The sequence below is a fragment of the Eleutherodactylus coqui genome, chromosome 5 (assembly GCF_035609145.1).
Source record: "Eleutherodactylus coqui strain aEleCoq1 chromosome 5, aEleCoq1.hap1, whole genome shotgun sequence".
In the NCBI taxonomy this organism is placed as follows: domain Eukaryota; kingdom Metazoa; phylum Chordata; class Amphibia; order Anura; family Eleutherodactylidae; genus Eleutherodactylus; species Eleutherodactylus coqui.
In genome coordinates, this window is record NC_089841.1 from 182,155,907 (window position 1) to 182,182,954 (window position 27,048).

A 27,048-nucleotide genomic window follows, 5' to 3' on the forward strand; every position below is an offset into this window, starting at 1 on the left:
AGTATACTGTTTGCAACTGACTAATAATCACAGATTATCACATGCACTAAAAACAACTCAAATGTTGGGATTATAAGGAAATGCACACAGGTATACATAAAAGGTAGACATTGTCTGGCTGTGTATCGATCTCTTGATTGCACCACATGTGCTACCTAGAAGGTGTGATAGGAGCAGTGCCGCATGAAATGTTCCTGGTTAGTTCTGAAGTGGTCATTTCTCTGCTGTGCGCATGGTAATCTGTTTAGAAAACTGTAAGGCTCTTTCTTGTTTATTGTCATGTTTGTAGTAAAAGTCAGTGCTCTACTGATGCCAGGGCAATCCCTTTAGGGTATTAATCATTTACTCATTAACCTCTCACCTAAATTGCCTTCTATTCTAAGTAATAGACTAGTGTTTAGCACTGAGCTCCCAAATCACACTGCAATTTCCATTAATTATCTCCCTTTTTGTACCAACTGGGGTGGAAGTGTGAGGTCTCTTTGCGTGTGGGAAGCTAGTCATTTCTCAGGGCTGTTAATTACTAAGTGTGTATTAACACATTTTTCTGCCATGAGGTCAAGCATTATATGTCATTAGCATGGATTTATGTCTCTATAGAAAAGGGGAAGTTATTAAAAAAGCCATCACAACCAATATATCCTCCAGGGCACGGGATGAGTAACAAGGCTATGCAAAATGCTGATGGTTAAACTGGTTTACCTTGTACTGTATTTCAGCACTTCAGCACCAAGGACAGCGACAGACTAAGACATAGTTAAAGGGAATGCGTCATTAGAAAATTATATAAATCACATTTTTGTGTTAAACATATTTTTAAGGAATTTTTGGTGATTTTCTTTTAAACTTTTGGTCACAATCTCTATTAAAAAAAAAAAACCTAAAATCCTGCATTTTTATACTGACCATATAAGCGCATTTTGGCCACATAAACATGTATATGCACATTTGCGTGACTTTAAATCATTTAGACCTGCATATTTTGCCAGCTCAGGTGTATTTTTGTGTAAGGTTTCCTGCGTATTTTGCACATATTTACGCAAGTCTATTGATTTCAATAGGTTTCTACGATGTGTAATACGCATCAATATAGTACATTCAGCATTATTTTTCACAGAATCAAACATTAATGGGTCCTATTTATGTGTTGCAAATATGCTTGTGTGAACAAGCCCTAATACTAGTCTGTCACTTTCTGATGTGTAGAGAAAACTTTGCAGCGGTCATCTCAGGTAGGATTACACCGAAGGGCAATGCCTCGATATAGATAAGACAGGATCCACCATTTGCAATAGGTATATGATGTGACTATCTACTCCCTTCGAGTATCTCTTTTAAATGCTCTAAATGCTGTTAAATGCAGCTCAGGCAGGATGACAGCCCCACGGTCATGTACAGACAACAGATTTAAAAAAGCTACAAACAGCAAATAAAAGCAATTAGAAAAATGGAAAATGTTTCACTATCTGGTTTTAATTAATACAAAAAAATGTTGGTGATATAATCCCTTTAAGAGTATTATAGTAAGGCACAAATTGTTTTGCAGGAAATACATTCTCATTAGGTTCTTTGTTTCACAGGACGTAACAAGAACATAAGTGGACACAAACTATTCTTCTTTCTATAATACGTTGGGGTAATATGTAGTGATGAGCGAGCATACTCGCTAAGAGCAATTACTCGATCGAGCATTGCCCTTAGCGAGTACCTGCCCGCTCTAGAGCAAAGATTCGGTGGTGGGCGGGGAGCGGCGGAGGAGAGCGGGGAGGAACGGAGGGGAGATCTCTCTCTCCCTCTCTAACCCCCCTGCTCATGGCCGCAACTCACCTGTCACCCGCGCCGGCAGCCGAACCTTCTCTGCCGAGCAGGGAGATACTCGCTAAGGACAATGCTCGATCAAGCAATTGCCCTTAGCGAGTATGCTCGCTCATCTCTAGTAATATGTGCATTGTTGGTATTTCATCCCTTTATATGCAAGCAGCAGGTACTGTCTACTTTTGTTAATACAGGCAGAATTTTAAGAAGAATTTATACTCTGCTTAAGACTCAAGTTTTAACATAAGAAAAATGTATTTCTTAATTTGCAATAATATTTGTAAAATGTTTAATTCGAAGAAGCATGAACAAGGGATTCTTCTTTCAGTTGGCAGGAAGCAGTTCATGCGGTTTGAGTGGGCAAACAAGACGGCCAGTGTGTTGGGGTGTGATTGTGAGGAGCTTTCCACTGCTGTCTTCAAACACCATCTCAAGCAGATCATTGAACAAGTGACACAGGGAACAAGAGGTGGTAACCAAGAAGACGATGCAAAGTCAGGTATGGTAATTAAATGTAGAAAATCTGTTTCCCCCCTTGTATTTTAATAGTTAAACATTTGCTTGTAATTGATACTATAGTCCTACCTTCCTTAGGTTACATGCATGCTCAACCCCAATCTAAGGAATGATAGAGCCAAATTGCCAGGCAATTGCTTATAGATATAACAGGAAATTAGCCTGTTTGTCAGGCACATGGATATGGATCCACCTTGCCACACACCGGTTTGGCTTTGGGCTAACTGAAGAGGCAGTACCTGGGGAACCTTGGTTTTTACCCTTGACACCTCCCAGTGGGATACTGTCTTTGCTTAGGGCCCAAGCTAATACTCGCACAGATGATTCTGGAAGTGTGGCTGCTGACACTGCATAGGGCAGAGGCACAGAACCTGATGGTGTGGAGTCAGAGCAGGAGTCAGCACCTGAATACACAAACCGGGGCAGAGGGGGATTAAATTGCTTAGGCATCAACCCTAAAGTTTGGATGCATAATATAGCAGATGCTGTAACTCATTTGGAGGGGGATAGGTAGTGCGCACTAGCCCTTTAAGAGTGAGGGTGGAGGTGGAGGTGAGCCCTTTGGGCAGACACCAGAGAGGCAACGGAGGAGTGATTATGGAAAGTTCTATATGGATGACGGGGATGCCCAACCGTGGCCCAAGCAGCAGGTAAGTGAGGTGGGCAGTGGTGGCGTGGTGTGACGATGTTCTTGGATAATGTATTTCTGATTTTATTCTGAAGTGATAACAATTATTAAGGAATTTATTAAAGGTAAATAGTTTTTATCTAAAGTTTATCAGTAAAATAAAATGAAAATACTTGCAATCGTGGGCTATTGCCTATACTGGAGTATAAAGTGTTGTAAATACAGTTGCAAGAAAGACTTTGGTATTACTAAAACTAATACGTGTTATATGTATAATCTTCTTACTGTGTTCTGTGACTCCTTAAAAGGGGTTGTACAAGATCAGAAAAGCATGGCTAAAACAGTGCCACACCTGTCCACAGATCGGCTGTAGTATTTTGGCTCTGTCCTATTGACTGCAGAGGAGCAGTGTGCAGAACTGGACACAGTCCATAAACAGGAGGGGTGTAGACATGGCTTTTGTAATCCTGTACAACCCCTGTAATTTATGATTTTGTATAACTCTATCACACACCCAACAGCTTTTTCCCTGTTTCCCATTAAGGAGTGTGTCCATGCAATCTGGTAGTGTTTATTGTATTGCACCAATCTTCAGTACAAGTGACTGGATAAGACCAACTCTCTGCAAATATTAGCTGATTTCTTCATTAATAGAGCAGGAGTGCTTTACATTGTAGAACTCTGCTATCTGAACATAAGCTTATAAACCCTAAAAACATTGACACCAAGTGAGACATTGCTAAATTGTGCAATCCTAAGAGCATCAGTATGTGTAGAAAACACAGCTTTTAAAGTCTAATACTTACCTTTTATGTAAAGCTATCTTTCTTGTACTATAAAGATTGCATTTGATCAGTGTTTCCTTTGGGACTTAACTAATTTGTTCGGTCTTAACCTTTATCAACAGTCATGTATCCTGCAGAGAAACTGCAACATCAGATGTACCCTTCCTCCTCAATAGGCCCGGTACTATGCTGATTTAAGAATGTATAAACATTATTTATATGGTTATTGATATTAGTCTATACAAATATTGAATTTTTTATGACTGAATAGTGGGTATATATATGTATATTAATAAACTTCCACAACCCTAGTGGATTATTTAAAAAAACTACTCCAGAAGTTGGTTGGGGACCTCTGATGTGGGGACTCTTGTGTATACCTTGTATATGGCTGTTTTAGCTGATGTGCCAAATAAGAGCCATTCACCATATTGTCAACTTTTTCCCCTCTGATGGGGTTCCCCTAATGCAGTATCATGAGTCATGTGCAACCCTTTAGCCTACATTTCCCATTATACTTACGATTTACAAATGCAGAGGGGTCAGATTCTTCTCACTTTGCACTTGCTCAGCTGTAGCTTCCAGTTTGATATATGAGACTCTACTTCTAAAAAGGTAAGAAACTTATGAGTGCGGCCTATGACAGTTACTTGGTAGTGTACTCAAAGATGGCACAGTGACTCAAATGGACTTGACAGTTTACTCAGATTGAGGCAACAAACATGAAAGTTGTATAATTTGCAATATATTTTCTTTGGCAGTTCTCTGCTTTAAGTTCTACAACAGGACCCTTCATTATTTATTTTCAGGATATAAATATTTCTCCTGGTCATGTGATAGACATATCGGTACTTGTCCAATTACAGGTACAATAGTAATCAGATGTAATAAGCTGTCCGCTTGTGTCAAATGACCAGGGCAGATTTTTAGCTCTTGGAAGTTAATAATGAAGGTTCCTATTGCAAAGCTGCAAGCAGAGATCTTGAAACCATGAGAAATTGATAGGAAGAAAGTACATTAGAAAATTGTATAACTTTTAATTGCACTATGAATAACTTTTATTTGCGAAAAATGTACTAAAGAAGACTAAACTCAGAAATAAATGAAAATATGAAAACAAGAAATATAGTTGTCCTCACAGTTTGCAGCATTTTCTGCACGATCCTGAATCAAGCAACATGTAGAAGTCCTGCAGAGAACACAAGGGTTAATCTCTTACCAATCTCTTCCATCTTCAGCTAATGGTTGGATGAGCAGATGTGGCTTATTCAAGCTTAATAAACTTTTTGTCCCACTGCAGACAGAGCAGAGGGGAGAGGCTCCTGCTGCAGCAAGTTGTCTTAAGGCCCATTTAGACACAACGATTATTGCTCAAAATTCGCTTAGAAGCCTCTTTTGAGCGATAATCGTTGTGTCTAACTGCACTGATATCGTGCAGTTTTCGTTAAGCAGTCGCTCATCGTTGTCTTTCAGCATGCTGAAAGACAGAGATGAGTCTTATCAGGGATTCACAAAGGGATACAGCTGATACTTTTTTTTTTCAGCTGTATCCCGCTCCCTGATGACAGCCTGTCTATGAAGAACAGAGAAGTCCAGCACTGTTCTCCATACCCTGCTTGGAGTGCTCGGCTGTATAACAGCCGGGCGCTCCGAGCGGGAAACAGCTGGATGCAGAAGACAAGCGGGGACACCCTGCTTGTCTTCTACATCCTCCGCTTGGAGCACTCAACTGTATGACAGCTGGGCGCTCTCAGCGGGGAACAGCTGAATGCAGAGAACAAACGACCCCCCCCAATGTTTGAGCGATCATCTTGCGATGTAAATGACACAACGATTATCACTCAAAAGTCACTCAAAAGACATCTTATCAATGGTAATCGTTGTGTCTCAATGGGCCTTTACAGCAGATATAGACAATGGGGAGGAGGAGAGGGACAAGACTGAGCTGCTGGGATTTATAGAGAAAATTTCTTTATATATTTTTCAGCTTTAACCCTTTCCAATCCAATTTGTATCCTGGTTTTCCTAAGGGGCTTACCCTTTTTTTTTCTGCCATTATAAAACAGCGCTATCTGCTGGCTAAAGCCAGTACTGCATGAGGTAACACATTGGATAGGCTCTGACAGCAGAAAGGCTGGCAATATACAGTAAGAGAACCCCGACGGACGTCTTTCAACATTGGAGCTGTACAGCCTTAAATTATAATGTCTTTAGATGTCAGACAGGGGATTGGAATGGATTAATTGTAATATGACACAAAATAGGATCAAAGATGAGATGAAGGGACGGAGAGCTGGAATACTTTATGTCTTTGTGCATTTTCTGTGCTCGTGTTCCTTTAACAGAGCAACTGACCCCAATTTCATTGCAGAATTTGTTCTTCCCAGCAAATTCAGTAACCATATGTAGCTATTAAGACATTTCACAATACAATGAAGAGCAGTTAGTGGATAAAATGTACCTCCCTTTGGAAGCTTGGTACAGTTTGCAATTGGCTGGTTACATCAATATTTTTTAGTTATACTACTATTATACTGTAACTCCTGGGATAGTTTTCATATTATCCTTTGTGCAGTTCGTTGCTAGAAGTTCTCTGACATTCTCAAAGAGATTAACTATTTGCATGGGAATGCTTGGCCTGGGCCCTTTGGTATTCGCGGTCTAATAATCAGCAGTCTTATTATTCAGATATCTGCCAAGCAGAGAACCCAGAATAGTCTGAAGACTGCTCTAAAGCGAAGCGTTGCCTAGCAACCAGCCCAGGTGTACCAGCCGGCCGCTGCCAGGATTTCAAATGTACGAGCAGAGAAATTGGCATCTGATAAAGACCATTTGGTTTGATTATTCTCTATTTTCTGCTGTTTTTCTTTGCTATGATGAAACAAATTTTTGACCTACAGTTTTTTCCTACTAAGTTTAGCATATTAGCTACAAAAAGACTTTGCTGAACATCTAGTGCTAGAGTAAATCATGCGGATCCTATCCTATAGTTTATATAAATATCCTAGTTTAGCACCTTGTATTTAATCAAATAGTTGTTAGTGTCTTCTGTTACTTTTAAAGAGGCCTTGTCAAGTCCCCTGAACAGACCGCATACCTTTACAGCCACTTCCCTACCGATTCCATCACCGTTTTTATTTTGGTTGTAGCCCCCCCCCCCCCCCCCCACTTGTTCGGCCACAATGGCTCCTACTGCTTTTGAAGCCTAACACTAGTCTACTCACGGGTGTCTGGTTTCCATTGATCATCAGCCATTAACATCGAGCGGTAGAGACTACCAACTTGACACTATGGTTTTAAAAGTAATGGAAGGTCACAAGTCATTGTGATTGGAGGTCACAGCTTAGCATGCCTGGAGAGCAAGTAACAAAATGCCCAACTTCACTGACTTCCGTATTTATAAAACAACATTACATTTCAATAAAATAGATTTGATTAAAAAACCATGAATAGCCCAAGATTTGGGAAACCACCTTTAAGACTTGGCAACCATGGGTGGCATTCAGAGGCTCAGATAATTTCAAAAAGTGGGTGGCCCAGGGCTCACTGGACTAGGCAATGGGCCAAGGGACAAGCAGATGAGACCATAAAGCAAAATCTCAAGGGGCCCCATACAGCAGTTCTTCTCGTTTCTCCCCCCCCCCTCTAGCCCCCCTCTCACCCTTTAGTGTGTTAAGAGAGTTAAGTTTCATATAGTCGAAGGGAGAACTACTTGCTACACTCAAGGTGGGGGCCGTAACAAGCCTCGCCACCATGAATCCCAAAGGTAGCCGAGGTAGAGGGAACGCGAAAGAAGTAGCTAGCACAAGACATAACTGTCTTGCCAAGCCCCACCAAGGATAAACGCTCCTCCCCCAGACCTACCCTACTTCTCCCTTCGATCTTTACATTTTTTCAAAAGTTTACGAAAGTTATATCTGATTTTTTATGATTAACGCAGAAAACTAACACTGTTTGACTGATATATGCAATAAAATCTATTTGAATCAAAAAACCATGAATAGTTTTTTTTTTATCAGATGTCTTCATATTATTAGTCCATAAGTGCTTCCAGAATTGTGTGATTGGGTTGTTTCACACATCAAACATAACTAACGTCTGCAGGCACCATATAATAATCTAACATCGCTAAAGAATCACAGAATCCCTCATAACTTAACCCACTATGTGTTTCAGGAAAGTAAATCAGGAATAGTATAAGAATATTAGCAATCCCAGGTGACTAGGCAATACAAGAAATCGATAGCAATTCTAATAATCTGAGACAGAAATGTGAAACAGGAAGATGACAGAGAAGGACCTTAACTACTTACCACTGATGACTAAGGCTTTGAGTGTCAAGTTTCCCTGGTTTGTCCTCTAACATACTCTTCCTTGGTGGATCTCCATATGCAAGAGAGATTGTTGTGTACTTTCCTTCAGTGGTGTTTCTGCTGAACAAGGACTTTAGGGTTATTATTTTTTCCTACATGTATAACTCCCCTCACTGTTGATTCTTGATTTGTACACTTATCATAATGTTTCCTGTTGCTCAGTGGTTTAATTAGTGTCTAGTCCCAGATGGTCATTATTGCTGTGTGGCACATCAGTGTCTGACTGGAGGAACAACCTACAAAGTCAACATAATTTTGTTCAAACATTGTTCTTTTTTGAGCTGTAACATATGATGCTAGCTATGACATATTACATAAATTAATGGTAATCATGTACTTTTCTGTCCCAGGGCCAAAAATGAGTGGAGTTGAATGTATTGAAGGAATGGCTGCCGGGCTCTATGAGGAACTCTTCGCAGCTGTTGTCTCACTCATTAACAGGTACACGGGGCAATCATTTTCGACCTAAAAAACAAGTGTCCACTTTTGTTTGTAAGGAAACGGAGATGTTTCTGTGATTCTCCAAATTCGCCATCTATATAAGCTTCATATGCCATATAATTACAATTGTAACCATGTCCTTTTTGTAGCTATGATACCTTTTTATAGCTAACGAGATGTTCCAGCAGCTAGCTTTCAAGGCTCCCTGGCCTGTCGAAGAGGCCTAAAAAGTTTTCTATAAAAGCACCTCTTTTTACTAGCCATATAAAAGCATCTCTTTTTATTAGCCATTAAAATGTCTCATATCTAGCAGATTACCTTCCTTCTCTTTCTCAGAACAATAAAATTTTGTTCTACTGGCTCAATCGGTACCACATCTTTTTTTTAAAAATGTCTTTCAACATTGTAATTAAAAGGATTGTTCCTGATTAAAGACAACTGTCAGTTTTTATCTCAGACACAGCACTCCTGTTCTCGATGGTCGGTGTCTAGAATTGCAGCTCAAGACCCTTTTACATTGTCCCTGAATCTCACAGTTCTCGTTTGCCCGAGCGGATGAGCTAGTGACGTCATCACCAGCTCATTGGCGCTCGATTAGCCTGTTTAAACTACACAATTCTCGTTGAGAATCGTGCAGTTCCCATGCACTAGAACGATCAGTGTTTAAACTGTAGGAGAAGTAACATAGTAACATAGTTCGTAAGGCCGAATGAAGACAATGTCCATCTAGTCCAGCCTGTCTCTCCTGTGTTGTTGATCCAGAGGAAGGCAAAAAACCCCAAGAGCAGAAGCCAATTAGCCCTTTGGGAAAAAATTCCTTCCCGACTCCCTAATGGCAATCAGACTGTTCCCTGGATCAACCCCTAAGTGCACAAGCTGGCACTGGTTTTTATGCCAGTTGAACGGTGAACAAGAATCTCACGATTGTTGAGTCGTTGGCCCACATTTAAACTGCATCATTACAATGATAATTATCGTTCAATTTCACTTCTTTGAACAACTCTCTGAACAATAATTACTCCATCTAAATGGGACATAAGTCTCAATCACTTGAACAGACCTTATTTTCCAATTTAATGCAACCCTTTTAAGTCCATTCTAAGAAATAAGAGTTAAGTTCTTGCACTTCTGGGAAATTTAATTTGTTTGAGACCCAGAGTTTTTTTTTTGCTTGGATCTGTTGTTTTAGTTTTACAGTAAATGTCAAATCGACAAGGTTTGAATCTGTAAGTTTTCATTTGTAATAAGATTTTATTTTAATTCTTGTTTCAGGAATACTTACAGTTTCTTGGAATGTATTACACATTGAATGCTGATCAGTTTATGAGAGCATCTCAGATTTTATTTTACCTTACTTGATTTAATAAAATTAACTGTAGCCTTGTGAATGTGCCCAATGCCCAGTTATTAAAATACATTGTCTAGCGTTGCAATTTCAGGTACTGTCTGGTAGTCTGTCCAACACTCAAAATACAGTTACATTGTAACTTGTGAGACCTGGTTATAAAATAGTTTATAAAACAATTAGAGACTATTCAAGTCTCGTTTTTTTTTTACTAAGGATTCATATACTGTATTAATGGAAGGTTGAGTTTTAAAGGGGTTGTGCCAAGTACGCAATAGATGTTCATATGCCCTAGAATGAGTTGCCTTGCATGATACCCCCATTGATGAGCCATTGTGGCATACTTTGAGCTGTCCTTGTATTACAGGAAGCCCATTCATCTAAATTGCAGCCATGCAATACTACATTTCCCTTGCAGCTGCTCTGTAGGGGAATGGTCTGACTGGCCATAGCTTGCCTGGCTGCTCATGTCAGGAAAGGGACTTGGAATTAGCTATTCACCTGGTGTAGCATACTGAAAAGAGTTGTCTCTGGTGGAACAATCCATTTACGTTATGGAAGGATACAAAGCTGATGCTATGATCATATTAACACTGCTCCTTCTGATAAAATTCTGGGCTATTTAAACTCAATCCAGATTTTTTTGTTAGGTCTTTGTCCTCCAGTCTGTTGACACTGGCTTCTATCATGGTGGTTGATATTCCTGGATTTCACAACCCACGTCATCAGAAGAAAGAGAGAGGTGCCACATTCGAGGAGATGTGCAACAATTATATACAAGAGCGCCTGCAATGTTTGTCCTATAAGAGAACCTTTAGCACACCCATGGAGAGGTTTAATGAGGTAAGACTGATTTTTTAAAATATTTTTTAAAATTGTATGTGGATATGTATGTATATATACTATATGTTTATGAATAATAAAGAGTAAGCCGTAATGAATAAAACATCTGGTCCTTATAAGGTCTTAAAATTAAGCACATGCAACCTCAGATGAGCAACAACCTATGACAAATTAGAGTGTCATTGAATTTAGAAAAACTAGGCCAAAATGCGGAAGCAGTGTGTGAAAGATTAAAGCAACTCTCCAAGCCTGGACAAACAAAGATGCCAACACCTCTTCTCTAAAGACTTGCTGAACATTAGTATGCATTGGTAGTCTTAAGACACTGCATGCTGATCTCACTGGCCAGCGCTGCTTGTGTGGGCCACAGTAGTTAATCAAAGCAGGTGTAGTGGCTTAGACTAATGATGTATACTAATGCACAGTGTACATCAGATAGTCAGAGAAGCTAGTGCCACCATCTGTGTTGGTCCAGGCCTTTACGTTCACCCCATGAATCAATAGCTTGAGCCACCTTTAGCAGCAATAACTTGAAGTAATCATATTCTGTATGAATTTATCCGTCTCTCACATTGTCCTGGAGAACTTTTTCCCCACTGTTCTTTACATTGCTCCTTTAGTTCATTGAGGTTTGTGGGCATTAGTTCATGTACAGCCGTCTTTGTAAATTTTAACTGTATGCCATATTCTTTTTAGAAGGATGAGTCTTTCTCCTGGCAACCCTTCCAATCAAGCCATATTTGTTCAGTCTTTTTGTAATTTAACTGTCATGAACTTGAACATTTAACATGCCATCTAAGGCCTTTAGTGTCTGAGTTGTATCACTTGGGTTTTTGCAGTTCCTCTGAGCATTGCATGGTCTGGCCTTGGGGAAAATTTGCTGGAACATTCACTCCTGGGAAGATAGAATCATAGAATGGATTGGAAGGAACCTCCAGGGTCATCAGGTCCAACCCACTGCTCAGTGCAGGATTCACTAAATCATCCAGACAGATATTTGTCCAGCCTTTGTTTGAATACTTCCATTGAAGGAGAACTCACCACCTCCTGTGTTTGTCAACTGTCTTGACTGTTTCCTACTTTTGAATAATCTTTCTTACTGTAGAATGCTAGACTCCAAATTGTTTTGGAAATGGCCTTATAACCCCTCTCAGATTAATGGGTAGCAACATTTGCTTCTATAAGATTTTTGCTAATGTCTTTCCTCCTTGCCATTGTGTTAACACACGCCTGAATGCTCCAGACCAACAAACTACCAAAAATTCTTCTATAAAGGTGGTCACACTTGCTGATGATCAAGTGTTTTTGATTATCAGCACTTGGCTGCTACTTACCCTCTTAGTTCCTAAGGGTGTACTCAATTTTCACACACTGCTTTTGCACCTAAAGGCCTATTTAGACACAACGATATCGCTCAAAAGCCATCTTTTGAGCGATAATTGTTGCGTCTAAATGCGCTGCCATCATGCACGTTTTATGCACTATTCGTTCATCTCTAACTTTTAGCAAGCTAAAAGTCAGTGTTGACTCTTATCAGCACTGTGAGCTGAGTTCTCAGCAGGATATCGCTGATTCTATTCTTTCAGCTGGTATCCCACTCACAGCTCTCAGCGATAGCTCTGAGAACAAAGCAGCTGTCAGCGATCCTGCTGTTCTTTGAGCTATCAGCTCAGCGGGATACCAGCTGATAGCTTCAAGAACAAAGCAGCTGTATGTAGAAGACAGTGCACCCGCTGTCTTCTACATCCAGCAGCCACCTTCATTTACACACTAATAAACTCTTAAGTAGCTATAGCTCTTAAGTAGTGATTGCTCAAAACTGTCACTCAAACTGCTGTTTGAGCGATTTTTGAGTGATCAACTTTCCGTGTAAATGGGCTCTAAGTTTAGTAAAATAATGACGTGGTGTAATTTGTCATGTCTTTATGCTCATCTGAGGTTGTCAGGAGTGAATTGGGGAATTAAAGTGCCGCTGAAAAAAATCTAAAAGTGGCCCCATGTATTGCCAATGTACATGATGTATCAGCTACAATGAAAAATAAAAACGTGCTCCATAGCGCAGGAATCACGAAACTGCAATAAATAAAAGGACACAATTCAGTCACTGGATCATCTATGGGCAGATAGAAAGCTGCACGAAGGTTACTGTATATAATGAACTAATTTCACCATATCGGAGGCTGCTTTCCTTGTATGATGGCAATACAAAGTCATCCACCTATTCTCCCCACAGACTGATGGAATTTGCAGTGGTCTGATGAAAGCACCTCCCCAGTGCAGAAACGTGTTACCCAATGAATTTCTGTCTTTCTATATTCCCTGTATTGGATCTTATATGGAAGCAGCACTGAGCAACTTTCTTCTTTCCTGCGATCCATGATGAATGGCATTCTACGGTAATTGAGTAGGCGCACTACACACAGCTACACTATTTGCATAGTGTGTCCGCTGCATTTCAGTTTTCACTATGCAAATAGCATTATTGAATTACAGATCCTAGCATTTACCCAAAGCACTAATTTAAGTTTTCGAACTTACTAAAGCACTAATTTAAGTTTTCTTCATTTACACACATCACATACTGCCCATACAAAATATTCTGTGTTGACTAGAAGAACCTCATAATACTCAACTGCTGCACAACCTTGTAAAAAAAACTCAGATGCAGCAGAACCTGATCTGATAAGAACACCCCAGCTATTGTGGAACATCATGATACACTATGTAGCTACTACAGAAAATCGTTTAAAAAGCCCTCCGCTGCTGCAGAACCTCATAGTACACACATCTGCTGCCATAGAACCTCTTGGTACACGCTGCTCCGTATCCTCCTCCTATTATGTAAACACATGGAGGAGGCTGAGGTTGGAGAGTCATGGTTGAGCACACATCAATTAAACAAGTACTCTGTGGTCTCATCCGATACAGCTTGCAGCTAGCTCTCTGCATGTCCTCCTGCAGTGACAACTGTGAATGCAGAAAGGAGAAGAAGTGCTGTACCTCTGTAGTGTCAGGACTTTGGAAAATACTGATCTAAAATGGCATGGTTGCACTGCCCCTGCAGCTAAGAGGGAATACTGGTGGTTGGCCTCGGGTATACTACGGGGGCGGTCAGCCCATTGGGAAGCCCTGGTAAAATATATGACCAATCCGTCCCTGGAGTTTGTACCAACCTAAGACCTTCTAAGGACCAGATGTCTATTTAGTTATTATTAGAATTCAAAGACGGTGTACTTAGTGCTTCCTATGACTATATATCTATATATATATATATATATATATATATATATAATTTTTTTTCCCGTGTCTCCATTTGTAGACAATCTGGAGGTTCCGACATTCCAGCACTTGCTTCTGAATATTGTAGCTTGATTATAAGAAACCTCTGGGATATGCCATCATTTCATGATTGACATGGGTCCAACTGAATGAAGAAGTAGGTAGCACTAGTTAAGCTCTGTGCCTGCTTCATTCACATGCTGCGCGAGGATCTGAAGCACATTCTCATTTACTTGAAAGGTGCTGTGTTGTAGTTTCCTTTATAGTGGGAGTGCAGCAGTGTAGGGGAAAAGACGACCTTCAGTCTGATGACTGGCAGGGTTCCCAAAGGTCACACCCTCACCAATCATGAAGTAATGGTATATCCTACAGATAACCTATTAGTTTTTGATGAGGAAAGATGGGAATACCCTTTTTACTGACTAATACATGAACTGACTCTCCTATTGAGTTAACTGCACAAGCAAATCTCACATTTTGACAGTGATAGAAATATTGTATTTTATGTTACTTTTGTATTTTGGGATATTGAATGGGTAGTTGTATTGACTAGTTGGTCTTTTTCTGCTATTAATCTTTTATGTTTCTATAAAATTAACTGTTTTTTATTAAGTAACTAAACACTAGAACAAGGGGGCACAATTTGAAGGTAGTTAGGGGAGAAGAAGAGAAGCAATATGAGAAAATGTTATTTTACCGGAAGAGTAGAGGATGCTTGTAACAAACATTCAGCAGGCGTGGTTGGAAAATCAGCAATAACTAAAGTCAACCATGTCTGGGATAAACATACAGCTGCCCTAAGAAGGAAATAAAATAATAGCGGCAGACTTGATGGATCATGTGGTCTTTTTTGCCTTCAATCTTATGTGTGTCTATCATCGAGTGATCCAAAATACTTTAAAACCTATCACAGAACAGATCCTGTTAAAGGGGTTTTCTAGGCAAAAACTATTCATAACCTATCCTCAGGATAGGTCATCAATAGTTAATCATTGGGGACCCGCCGCTCGGGATTCCTGCTGATGAGCTGATCACCCAGAAGGCCAGATGAGCGTCATAAGGGTCGTGAGTGAAAGTCTTCTAGCTGACTTCACACCCATTGAAATCAATGGGAGGTGTCAGAAGCAAAAGTGTCAGAAGTGTAATAACTGCTTCCGCTCCCATTGATTTAAATGAGTGTGAAGCCAGCTAGGGCACTTCCCTTCTTGACCCTTATAATGCAAATCCGGTCTGCTGCACTGATAGTTAGCCAGATGATAAGCTCTTCACTGGGTATCCTGATCAATGAGTCCCTGGCTATTAATGATCTATTCTGAGGATTGATCTTCAATAGTTTTTGCCCAGAAATTCCTTAAATTCTGAATAAAAAGACATTTAATGTATACTAATAAACTATAGAAAAGCAAGTCCTATGTTGCCCAGGTATAAACACGCACACCAATTTTAATATAATTTTCCTGTACGCAGCATTATAATGTTTCATAGTGATGGATTTCTTCAAAGATTTAGGCTTTTGAGTTTTTATAATTTACGTAATGTTAGCTAGAAAGGTGATCCAATGGCTTCATGACTTACCTACTCATGTTGAGCATTACTGTCTATTGTAATGAACAGTCATGAATTTACTAAAACCAATGAAAAATTCAATGATGTAAGGAGATGAGTCAATTGTACTTTTGATGAATTATGTCTTATGTATAGAATGAATCGTTTAATGTCTGGACATTTCTTCACAGGAAAACATTGAAGTTTCTTTTGAAATGCCCACGGATTCCCCATTCAACACTGTATCAGTCATAGACCAGACGACTTCACAGGCAAGAAGGGCTTTAATCACTTTTTTAATGTTATGTATACAATTCAATGCAAAATTTAGTTGAAATGATGACATATAGTAACAATCAAAATGATGCAACCCTTATTGCAAATTAGGTTTATTTGCCAAATTTACCAACTTTCAACTATTTGCAAAATAACTAAACAGGCAAACAATAACAATTGAAATAGCTCAACACAAATAATATAGCAAATAGTTTCTCCAAATCCAGCACAAAATGCGTTTAATGACTACTGCAGTCTCGGAATAATTCAGTCCCTTTATGACAAGCATCTTTAGCACTTATTAACACAAAGACAGAAAGAGTAAAGCACCATAAAATGACAAACACTGTATTAGGAACGTAAAGCTCACATGACAATAATAGACAAGCAGACTACAATACAAATCACAGATCTGATGGGTGTAAAGTTAAAGTGTACAACAGGTCCCAACAATGTATTGAATAGTACATATAAAGAGTGTGAAGAGAATTCATAACAAGCTACAGAGACAATTGTTATATAAAGGCTGGCATATGTGAATATACAAAGTCTAAATAGAGAATATATATAGCCGTGAAAAAATATCAAAAATAACTGTATGTAGATCCACCAGGAATATCAAAACCAATGCAGGAAATAATGCCCATCAATGGATCCGAGAAACACCTCAAAGCGTTTTTCATTTCTTTGCACAAGGTAGGAATTGATATACCCCTTCAGATCACCATGGGATGAAAAAATGGCGCTGCAGACAGAGCCACGTGTGTGTTGGTCGCTCACACACTACTAATTGGTACTAATAGGCATTAGTACCAAGTAGTAGTTTATGCAAAATGATCACTGAAAAGCCATCTTTTGAGCGATCATCTTTGCGTGTAAACGGGCCCTTACTTTCGTCTGTACCTGGATTTCAACTTGGCCAATTGAGATAAGTCATGCCAGAACTGTCTGATACTGTAGTGTAGATACTGTCTTCCTCCATAGAAAAGAAAACATGCTAAGCTTAGTAGGCATATTAAAGGAGGAGACAGGGAAGACATCTCTTGGCCAAATCTATGTTCAGTTGATGAATATCTATGGCTATAGTTTTATGTATAATTTCCTGTTATTTATAACACAGTATATATTTCACACCTCATTCCCTGTTATGTATGGGGTTTGCAATTAGGCCAGTTGCGTAGAAGTAAGTAATTTTATACAGCATGCTTAGTTATCCTATCAGTATGGTTTGGGAGTATGGAAGGACACATGAGAGGTCCATGGTGGGCAGCTTAAAATCTGAAATTATTTACTCCGTAACCAAAAATCTCATGTTATGTGAATTTAGAATAGCAGATTTGCATTTTGGTTGTACGGGATTATAGTCTAAATTACATTGCATAAACATTGTCAGTGGAAGTTATTCTGAAGGGCCAACTTCCCAAAACATCCAGTTCAGACAATCATACATAGATACTCCTAGAGAGTACAGTATATATAAAGCTTTTTGCTGTAGGCCACAAACTACTTACATTTTTATAGGTATTATGATTCTCCCCATTGATTAACTAGTTGTCCTTTAAATTTAGTCTATTCTCAATGGTCGCTTTTCTAATCCAAAAAGTGGGACAGCATGCTGTGTTTTTTTTTCTGGGTAAAATGATGGGATCCACAATAGAAACCCAATGGACCCCATCATAGTCAGTGGGGCCTGTCTAGCACCATTGCTGTCAGTTATGTGATAGATTCAGGATTTCCATCATTTTCAACGTTCTGCTGGAAAGGAAGAGCACAGATGTGAACAGAACCTTATTTGGGTGATGTTAACACCGCATTAGGGCTTAGTCACACGGGTGCATTGGTGCCCGTACATCGGCGCCGATGCGCCCGTGTGACTGAGCCCTTACTGCATGAAGAAGACGGCCGCACTTCAGGACAGACGACTCCCCGCAGCGCCGAAGAAAGGACACATGACCAGCAATGGAGCCGGTCACATGTTCTTTCTTTACGGCGGTGCGGAGATTCATCTGCATCTGCAGTGCGGCCGTCTTTTAGTGCAGTAACACGGGCGCTGATGCGCCCGTGTGACTAAGCCCTTATACTGTGTTGTGTTTATATACTGTAACACTTTTGATCAAGTATAAATATAGCTATATTATATTATATTAAAACAGACATATATGACTATTTCATATTTAGAGTTTACTATTAAGCAAAGCTAATGTGGAGCGGTAAATAAAATGTGCAATTCATACGAGTTAGTGGATTCCAGAAGATGGATGAACAGTGAGCAGAATGTTATGACATGTCCTAGTAAATGCAATAAATGGATAACTTAAAGGGGTTGTCCCGCGCCGAAACGGGTTTTTTAAAAATTCAATAGGCCCCCCGTTCGGCGCGAGACAAACCCAAGGGATGGGTTAAAAAAAAAAAGGTTTAGTACTTACCCGAATCCCCGCGCTGCGGCGACTTCTTACTTACCTTACCAAGATGGCCACCGGGATCTTCACCCTCGGTGGACCGCAGGTCTTCTGTGCGGTCCATTGCCGATTCCAGCCTCCTGATTAGCTGGAATCGGCACACGTGACGGGGCGGAGCTACGAGGACCAGCTCTCCAGCACGAGCGGCCCCATTCACCAGGGAGAAGACCGGACTGCGCAAGCGCGTCTAATCGGGCGATTAGACGCTGAAATTAGACGGCACCATGGCGACGGGGACGCTAGCAACGGAACAGGTAAGTGAATAACTTCTGTATGGCTCATAATTAATGCACGATGTACATTACAAAGTGCATTAATATGGCCATACAGAAGTGCTGAACCCCACTTGCTTTCGCGGGACAACCCCTTTAAGAGTTCCAGTATAATGAAAAGAGATGAGGCATGGTATATGTTTCTTTACCCAACACATTAGGGATATAATCTGCCCTCTATTATTACCACATTTGTACAATGTATTGATTAGAAATCCACTCTATTAATTAACCAACGGCCTATCTGAGCTGCATGATACAAGGTGAAAATAAAATCAATTGGATTAAATTGCTTATTCTTAAGTAATGTGCATAATGTCAGAGAAGCTTAGTCTCAAGTGTGATGACCTGTTTACATTACATATCTGAGAATGGCATTTCTAAGCCCTTCAATCTACTAGTAAATATTGGAAGGCAATCAACATCTCTAATCCATCATCACCACTAATTCAGATGTTAGAATCAAAGACAGGCAACTTCACCTTTACATTGGATACAATCATACAGCGGAATATTAATACAAACACCATTTTAAATAATTAAACTATAATAAAGCCGAGTCAATAATGCAGAGGCCCTCATTAATAATGTACACCTTCAGCCTTATATCATTTTCATGTCTTGCCTCTATGGTTCAATCGATTTTCTAATAAACTACTCACTACATCCTAACTACCTAAAGAGTTGGTATTCTATACAAGTCATATTTAAAGGGATTGAGAAGTATCATCCCGCTAGAAGTACATTTTATATGTATTGGGATGCATGTTCCATAATGATGTAGGAAAGCTTTAACCAAGATGCAAGATTTCATTCATGTATTATTGCATATAGTGTAGCTAAACCTAATGTATATTATTCACAGATTTACATGAAAAGAAATCTATTAAAATTTAGTCCATTGTGTTTTTACATGTCTCAATAAAGCTGAGGAAAACTAAGCATAGCTGCCCCCTTTTATTTTGAGTACATGTTTGCTTCCATCTCCAATTATCTAATGGAACTTTGATTACAAGCTTGAGAGTCTATACACTTGAGTCTGGGGGGATAATGTTTCTCCTTGTGGAGAACGACATGAGGGAGCACCAGAAGAGTGTAGAGAGTCTTATAGGCCGTGCAGTGCTCTCTGGGAAAAGCTATGCAAATGAATGATAGAATAATTCCTCCATGGTGCCACCTATTGGAAGGTAGTTACCCTATGAGTTACTACCCGATCTTTTAACAGGCCTTGTAACATGACTAGTGATATTTGCCAGGCCAGAGCGGATTGGGCAGTCAAGAGAAAATTGGTTATAAAACTCTCCCAAGTGCTTATGCTAGGAAAATTGACCTATATAGAAGTAACATATATAGAGGGTCCAGAAAGTCTTCAGACCCTTTCACTTTTTCACATTTTGTTATGTTGTGCCCTTGTGCAAATTAAAAAAAAAAATAAGTTTTTCTATATCATTCTACACTCAATACCCCATAATAATAAAGTGAAAGCAGAATTTTAGAAATCTTTATAAACGTTTTTAAAATGAAGAACTAGCATTTTGCAGTCATAGAAGTATTCAGCCCCTTTAGTCGGTACTTAGTTGAAGCTCCTCTGACAGTGATTACAGCCTTCAGTCTTCTTGGGTTTGATGCCACAAGTATTTTCTTCCATACTGCTCTGCATATGCTCTCAGGTTCTGTCAGGTTGGATGGGGGCTGTTTGTGGACAACCGTTTTCAGGTCTCTCCAGAGATGTTTGATTGGTTTCAAGTCAGGGCTCTGGCTGGGCTGTTCAAACACATCTTTATATGTTCATAGCCACTGTCCAACATCTCTGACAGCCACTTAACTTCTACAGGAACAAAAGATCTGAAATCCAGCATACCAGACCCTTTTTCCCCCCAAATTCTATTGTTCAGGAAAGTTGAGACACTTCTATACACATTAGATAGTCAGCTGGTGCTGCCAATATTGGCAAGTTTCACCAACTTAATGTACATTTATTGTTTATGGGCATCAAAAAAGCCTCTTTCTATTTATGAGCTGTCAGATTCCGGCTTTTTCCACACTGACAGAAGGCTCAGTAAACATGATCAGCGAGGATCATGAGTGACGAACCTGTGACAATCAACTATTGATGACCTTTCCTAGAGGATAAGACATCAATAATAAAGTCCAATAAAACCCATTTAATTTGTAAAATTAAGCACTTTTACCATTACTTTTTAATAAATATTAATTTCCACCCAGATACAGCTTGTATCTATATGGAAACAATACTGCTGTAACGATTCTTGGTACATGTCGTCACGTAACATCCCTCATAACTGCATCAGCCATAGGCTTTTTGTATACGTGTATCTAATTCCTGGTAAATCCCTTTAAACTTTTGCATTATTTTCTTTGACTTAAAAGAAAATGTGTAAACTAATAAATATGTAATAGCTGCCATGAAGCTGCTCGCATGCAGTCCATATACTGTATTACTATTGCATGCTGTGCATTCAGCGCTTAGTTCTGCTATGGTCACAACTGGCTTTCACATATTTAGAATCTGGCTAAAGTTTGGAAGAGAATATGCTTTTTAGGACCATCATTATAATTAATTAAAAATCCCTATGAATGATGTATCTGATATTCACACACAAGTGGACAGTTACTTGTACATAGCATTCATTATTTACTGCATGAAAAAAAAACAAAATTGAAGCCCCATAAAGTTTATGAATAGCTGTTTTATCTGAGTGATGAATCTCACGAGACTGAGACATTATGCAGAATAACATTAAGCAAATGTGTCTAGAGCCATAAAGACGGCACTATGTCTTCCAAACTATATAAAAGGCAACTTGGAAAAAAATAGATTTAAGTGGTGCCAGGCAGCAGAGACTGAAGTCATTATGGAGCCTTCCCTTATTTATGACTCTGCTTGACAGATCAGCAAGGACACATAAATATGCAAAACACTTGAAAGTCTCCTTGGGTGACTAACATGTTTCAGGATAAATGTTGATAGATCAGTTATTGCATTAGAAGAAAAAAAAAACATAGATTGTATTGCTTGCCTGTCTAGCAAGACGCTGGGGCTTTATTGAGAAAGTACACCAGACAATGTTATATAAGGTGCAGTAATTCAACTCCACTAAGAAATATACCTGTATGGTCACATAGAGTTGTCAGGTAACACAGGTGCAGTCATTTTTAATGTACATTATGATGTTTAATGATGTAACCTCTGTAGTTGTAGTTGGTCTGTTCATTTTAATCCCTTCTTGTTACTATCCTATTCTGCAAGAATTGTATTTCTCCATTGCTGTTATAAGTGTGCCATCTCATCATATTGAAAGTAGCATGCTGCTTTCAACTAAGCTTAAATGAAAGTTTTTTTCTGTAAATGGTCTTTAGTAAATTAATGTGAATTGAAAATAAGGCATATGGTCAATACGGGTATTTGTAGTCCAGTGCCTGCGGTACCCAGAAAAAGAATCAACCGGACAGCACAGTTTCCCTATAACACCTCCTTTTCCGATGAGTTTGGTTAAGGTTGAGGTACTTGGCTGGCCACAAGACTTAGGTGCCCTTTACTGGTCCAGTAAGTGATTCACTGGAAAAAGTCTAGTAGGAGTGGAATTAGACACAATGGGTATAGTTGAAAGCATGGATGCTATTGGCAATAACGGGTGAAGTCATGAAAATGTACCGATGATGCTAGGACATAGAATCATGGGTTTTGGGGTGTTGTTAATTAGGTTAGAGGGTGGTAACAATAGTCAGACAATATCAGGTAGATGTCATTAAGGAGAAAATGTAAGCATAGTGAGATAAGCCATGGGTCAGGAAGAAGATATCAGTCAGAATTGGGAGTATAGGACCATGGAATAGACAAAGATAGTCAGATGAGCCAAGGGTTGAATAGTGATCGTCAGGAAGAGATATAGTGGAAAATGCTCAGGAAATCTGAGTCACAACAGTCAGTTTTTAAGTTCATTATCATATACAAGTAGCTTATAACACACAAAGGTATAAAACACATACAACTGGAACTGAGGTCAGTGTCTTGTCTCTTTAAATACTCACCCCTTCATTCTGGTTCTAGCATTTGATTTTGCCTTCTCATTTGATTGGACTCAAGTGCAAAATTTTGGGTAAGCTGGGGTGTACCCACTGGGAATACAGAGGTTGTAGTTGAACCTGGCCCTTGTGCCTAATGGGGTCCAAAAGCCCCTTTTGGCTTGTTCAGTGATGTCTTGACTAGAGATTTGAGCTTCATTTCTACTACGCCATTCGTTTGTGTTCTCTGTTAACTTTTACAAGTGATCTTTATGTAATACACTGCATTTTCATTGATGAAATTTTTATACTTGATTATCTCAAATGCTCTTTATCTACAGTTCAATACCCTTTAAAGCCTGTAAACTTTTATAGTCAGGAAACTATTATCTGTTTCAGCTTTAATATTCTAGAGTTGACATTTGTATCATATCTGGAGCTTTTCAGCTTTTTCCCACATTGTTGTATGGATTTTCCTGGTGGTAGATGGGAATTCTTCACAAAAATGTTGGTATAATCTGAATTCATACTTGTCCAGACTGTTAAGCTTTTGTGATAGATGAATGGATGGAAGGAAAGAAAGAAGTATTTCATTTTACTATTTCTTACAGATAAATGTACAAGCCAGCAATCAGATGGAAGAGAGGAAAGGTCTTCTCTGGATTCTCGATGAGGAAGTTCTCATCCAAGGTTCTACTGATGACAATGTTATCAACCGGTTGTGTTCCTACTATGAACTAAAAGGTGAAGATAAACAAGGTAAGGAAAGTCAATATGACACTGAATTAGAGATGAGCGAATCTACTCGTTTCGAGTATTTACTCGATCGAGCACCGCGATTTTCGAGTACTTCAGTACTCGGGTGAAAAGATTCGGGGGGCGCCGGGGGGCGGTGGGAGGTATAGCGGCGCCCTCTCTCTCTCCCTCTCCCCCCCACTCCCCGCTGCAACCCCCCACTCACCCACAGCGCCCCCCGAATCTTTTCGCCCGAGTACGGAAGTACTCGAAAATCGCGGTGCTCGGGCGAAAAAGGGGCGTGGCCGAGTAGGCTCGCTCATCTCTACACTGAATATATGTCAATACAATGATAATTTTTTCTACTAATTTAGATCAAGTAAAATACATTTTTAGCAGCAATTTACCAGCTATGGTATTAGTGACCAGCATGGGCACCCAGGACATGTGCCCCGAGCCTTTTGGCCAGTATCCTAGGTCTCGTGGTGTGACAGAATTAATAACAAATGCTATTCATTAGCCAGAACTGCTATGTTATTGACCAGCATAAGGAATTATACTGTTATCTGTTCCTGCCTGCTGTCAAGGTACTGAAAGAGATAAATACTTAGAAAATTGTGATATTCATACAATAATGGGCAATGCAGAGGAGAAATGACAGAGAAGGTTAGAGGAATAGCATTTTGTATCCTATATTTCTCTAACATCAATGTTCCTTTTACAAAACTTAAGGAAAATGAGAAACTAGCTATAGATTTAACAATAGCCATTATTGATCGGAGTGATTTTAATCATTATTTTTATGGCTCTGACCAATGAAAATCTGCTTTATAAAGTAGTAAATGTATCATTCATGCTTAAAAATTTGTCTAAGCCCCGAGTGGTAAATATTACAGTTGTAACTTATTGTGTGGGCCAATGAACAAGTTTTCACATAATAATGGGAAAAGTAACTTATATCTTGGGAAATAGCTTTTCCTGTGTAGTTAAACCGTGATAAGTGTTCTGATTTATAATAATGCTCCAGATATAGTCCACAAATCATCAAGTCCGTGACCAGCTTTAGATATGGAGGATTCAAATTGCCAGGTTTTAAGTGTATCAAATTTTCATACAATAAAAGATGAGCAGAAGTGTTTTAACTATTGCAATATAATAATATTGATGTACTTTTTAGACCACGGGCCTCTTCGAAAGTGTGAACAACCTCTTCAATTTGAGCTCCTCCACCAGTTGGGTAAAGATCCTGTACGATATGATGCTTCCAATTGGATCAACAAAGCCAAACTAAATTTATCTGCTGAAAATGCTGTGCATGTGCTGCAGCAGTCTAAGATGTAAGTAGCCATATGATGCTCTACTCACTTTATCAGCATTTCTGCTAATTTATTTAGAGTGGCCATTACCACGTCCTCAGCCAGAGAGTTCGATAGTGAGACTATGCCTCAGGACGTGGTGATGGAAAAATCGATAGAGGAGTTTAAGATGGGACTAGATGTCTTTTTAGAGCACTATGACTTTTCAGGATATAGACATGTTGATCCTGGGATCTTCCGACTACCGGACTTGGAGTCAGGAAGGAACTTTTCTCTGAGGATTGATGATTCAGGGATTATTCTGACTGCCATTATGGAGTCGGGAAGGATGGGGCTAATTGGCTTCTGCCTCATTAGGTTTTTTTTTGCCTTCCTTTGGATCAACATGGGGGGGGGGGGGGGATGGACAGGCCAAAGTGGATGGATATTTGTTAGAGATGAGCGAGCACCAAAATGCTCGGGTGCTTGTTACTCGGGATGAAATTTTCGCGATGCTCGAGGGTTCGTTTCGCGTAACGAACCCCATTGAAGTCAATGGGCGACTCGAGCATTTTTGTATATCGCCGATGCTCGCTAAGGTTTCCATTTGTAAAAATCGGGGCAATTCAAGAAAGTGATGGGAGCGACACAGCAACGGATAGGGCAGGCGAGGGGCTACATGTTGGGCTGCATCTCAAGTTCCCAGGTCCCACTATTAAGCCACAATAGCGGCAAGAGTGGGCCCTCCCAACAACTTTTACTTCTGAAAAGCCCTCATTAGCAATGCATACCTTAGCTAAGCACCACACTACCTCCAACAAAGCACAATCACTGCCTGCATGACACTCCGCTGCCACTTCTCCTGGGTTACATGCTGCCCACCCCCCCCCCGCACGACGCAGTGTACACAGCGCACACCAAAGTGTCCCTGCGCAGTCTTCAGCTGCACTCATGCCATACCACCCTCATGTCTATTTATAAGTGCGTCTGCCATGAGGAGGAACCGCAGGCACACACTGCAGAGGGTTGCCGCGGCTAGGCAGCGACCCTCTTTAAAATGGGCGGGGCGATAGCCCACAATGCTGTACAGAAGCAATGAGAAATATAATCCTGTGCCACCGCCATCAGGAGCTGCACATGTGGGCATAGCAATGGGGAACCTATGTGCCACACACTATTCATTCTGTCAAGGTGTCTGCATGCCCCAGTCAGATCGCGGTTTTTCATAAATAGTCACAGGCAGGTACAACTCCGCAATGGGAATTCCGTGTGCACCTACAGCATGGGTGGCTCCCTGGAACCCACCGGCTGTACATAAATGTATCCCATTGCAGTGCCCATCACAGCTGAGGTAACGTCCGATTAAATGCAGCTGGGCTTCGGCCCACACTGCATGCCCCAGTCAGACTGGGATTCTTTAGAAGTGGACACATGCAGTTACAACTCCCTGTGGACCGACAGCATGGGTGGGTGCCAGGAAGCCACCGGCGGTACATAAATATATCCCATTGCATTGCCCATCACAGCTGAGGTAATGTCATGTTTAATGCAGGTGGGCTTCGGCCCACACTGCATGCCCCAGTCAGACTGGGGTTCTTTAGAAGTGGACACATGCAGTTACAACTCCCTGTGGACCCACAGCATGGGTGGCTCCCTGGAACCCACCGGCGGTACATAAATATATCCCATTGCAGTGCCCAGCACAGCTGATGTAACATCAGCTTTAATGCAGGTGGGCAAAAAATTAATTGGATTACACTGTAGGCGAGGGCCCCAAAATATTGGTGTACCAACAGTACTAATGTACCTCAGAAAAATTGCCCATGCCCAACCAAGAGGGCAGGTGAAACCCATTAATCGCTTTGGTTAATGTGGCTTAATTTGTAACTAGGCCTGGAGGCAGCCCAGTTAAAATAAAAATTGGTTCAGGTGCAAGTTTCAACGCTTTAATGAGCATTGAAACGTATAAAAATTGTTTACAAAAATTATATGACTGAGCCTTGTGGGCCTAAGAAAAATTGCCCGTTCGGCGTGATTACGTCAGGTTTCAGGCGGAGGAGCAGGAGGAGGAGGATGAATATTATACAAAGATTGATGAAGCTAAAAGGTCCACGTTTTTGATGGTGATAGAGAACAATGCTTCCATCCGCGGGTGCAGCCTACGTATTGTTTAGGTATCGCTGCTGTCCGCTGGTGGAGAAGAGAAGTCTGGGGAAATCCAGGTTTTGTTCATCTTTATGAGTGTAAGCCTGTCGGCACTGTCGGTTGACAGGCGGGTACGCTTATCCGTGATGATTCCCCTAGCCGCACTAAACACCCTCTCTGACAAGACGCTAGCCGCAGGACAAGCAAGCACCTCCAGGGCATAGAGCGCGAGTTCAGGCCAAGTGTCCAGCTTCGACACCCAGTAGTTGT

The 27,048-nt window shown here is 40.3% G+C and overlaps 1 protein-coding gene across 1 annotated transcript in view; it reads left to right on the top strand.

Moving 5' to 3' along the window:
* The window catches only part of MYO18B (myosin XVIIIB), a 529,330-nt gene that overhangs the window by 174,272 nt on the left and 328,010 nt on the right, over window positions 1-27,048 (top strand). The window contains exons 14-19 of the mRNA XM_066603908.1: window positions 2,144-2,314; window positions 8,468-8,558; window positions 10,554-10,746; window positions 15,762-15,842; window positions 23,215-23,362; window positions 24,516-24,675. Coding sequence (XP_066460005.1) covers window positions 2,144-2,314; window positions 8,468-8,558; window positions 10,554-10,746; window positions 15,762-15,842; window positions 23,215-23,362; window positions 24,516-24,675 — 844 coding nt within the window. The remainder of the gene's footprint in view (window positions 1-2,143; window positions 2,315-8,467; window positions 8,559-10,553; window positions 10,747-15,761; window positions 15,843-23,214; window positions 23,363-24,515; window positions 24,676-27,048) is intronic.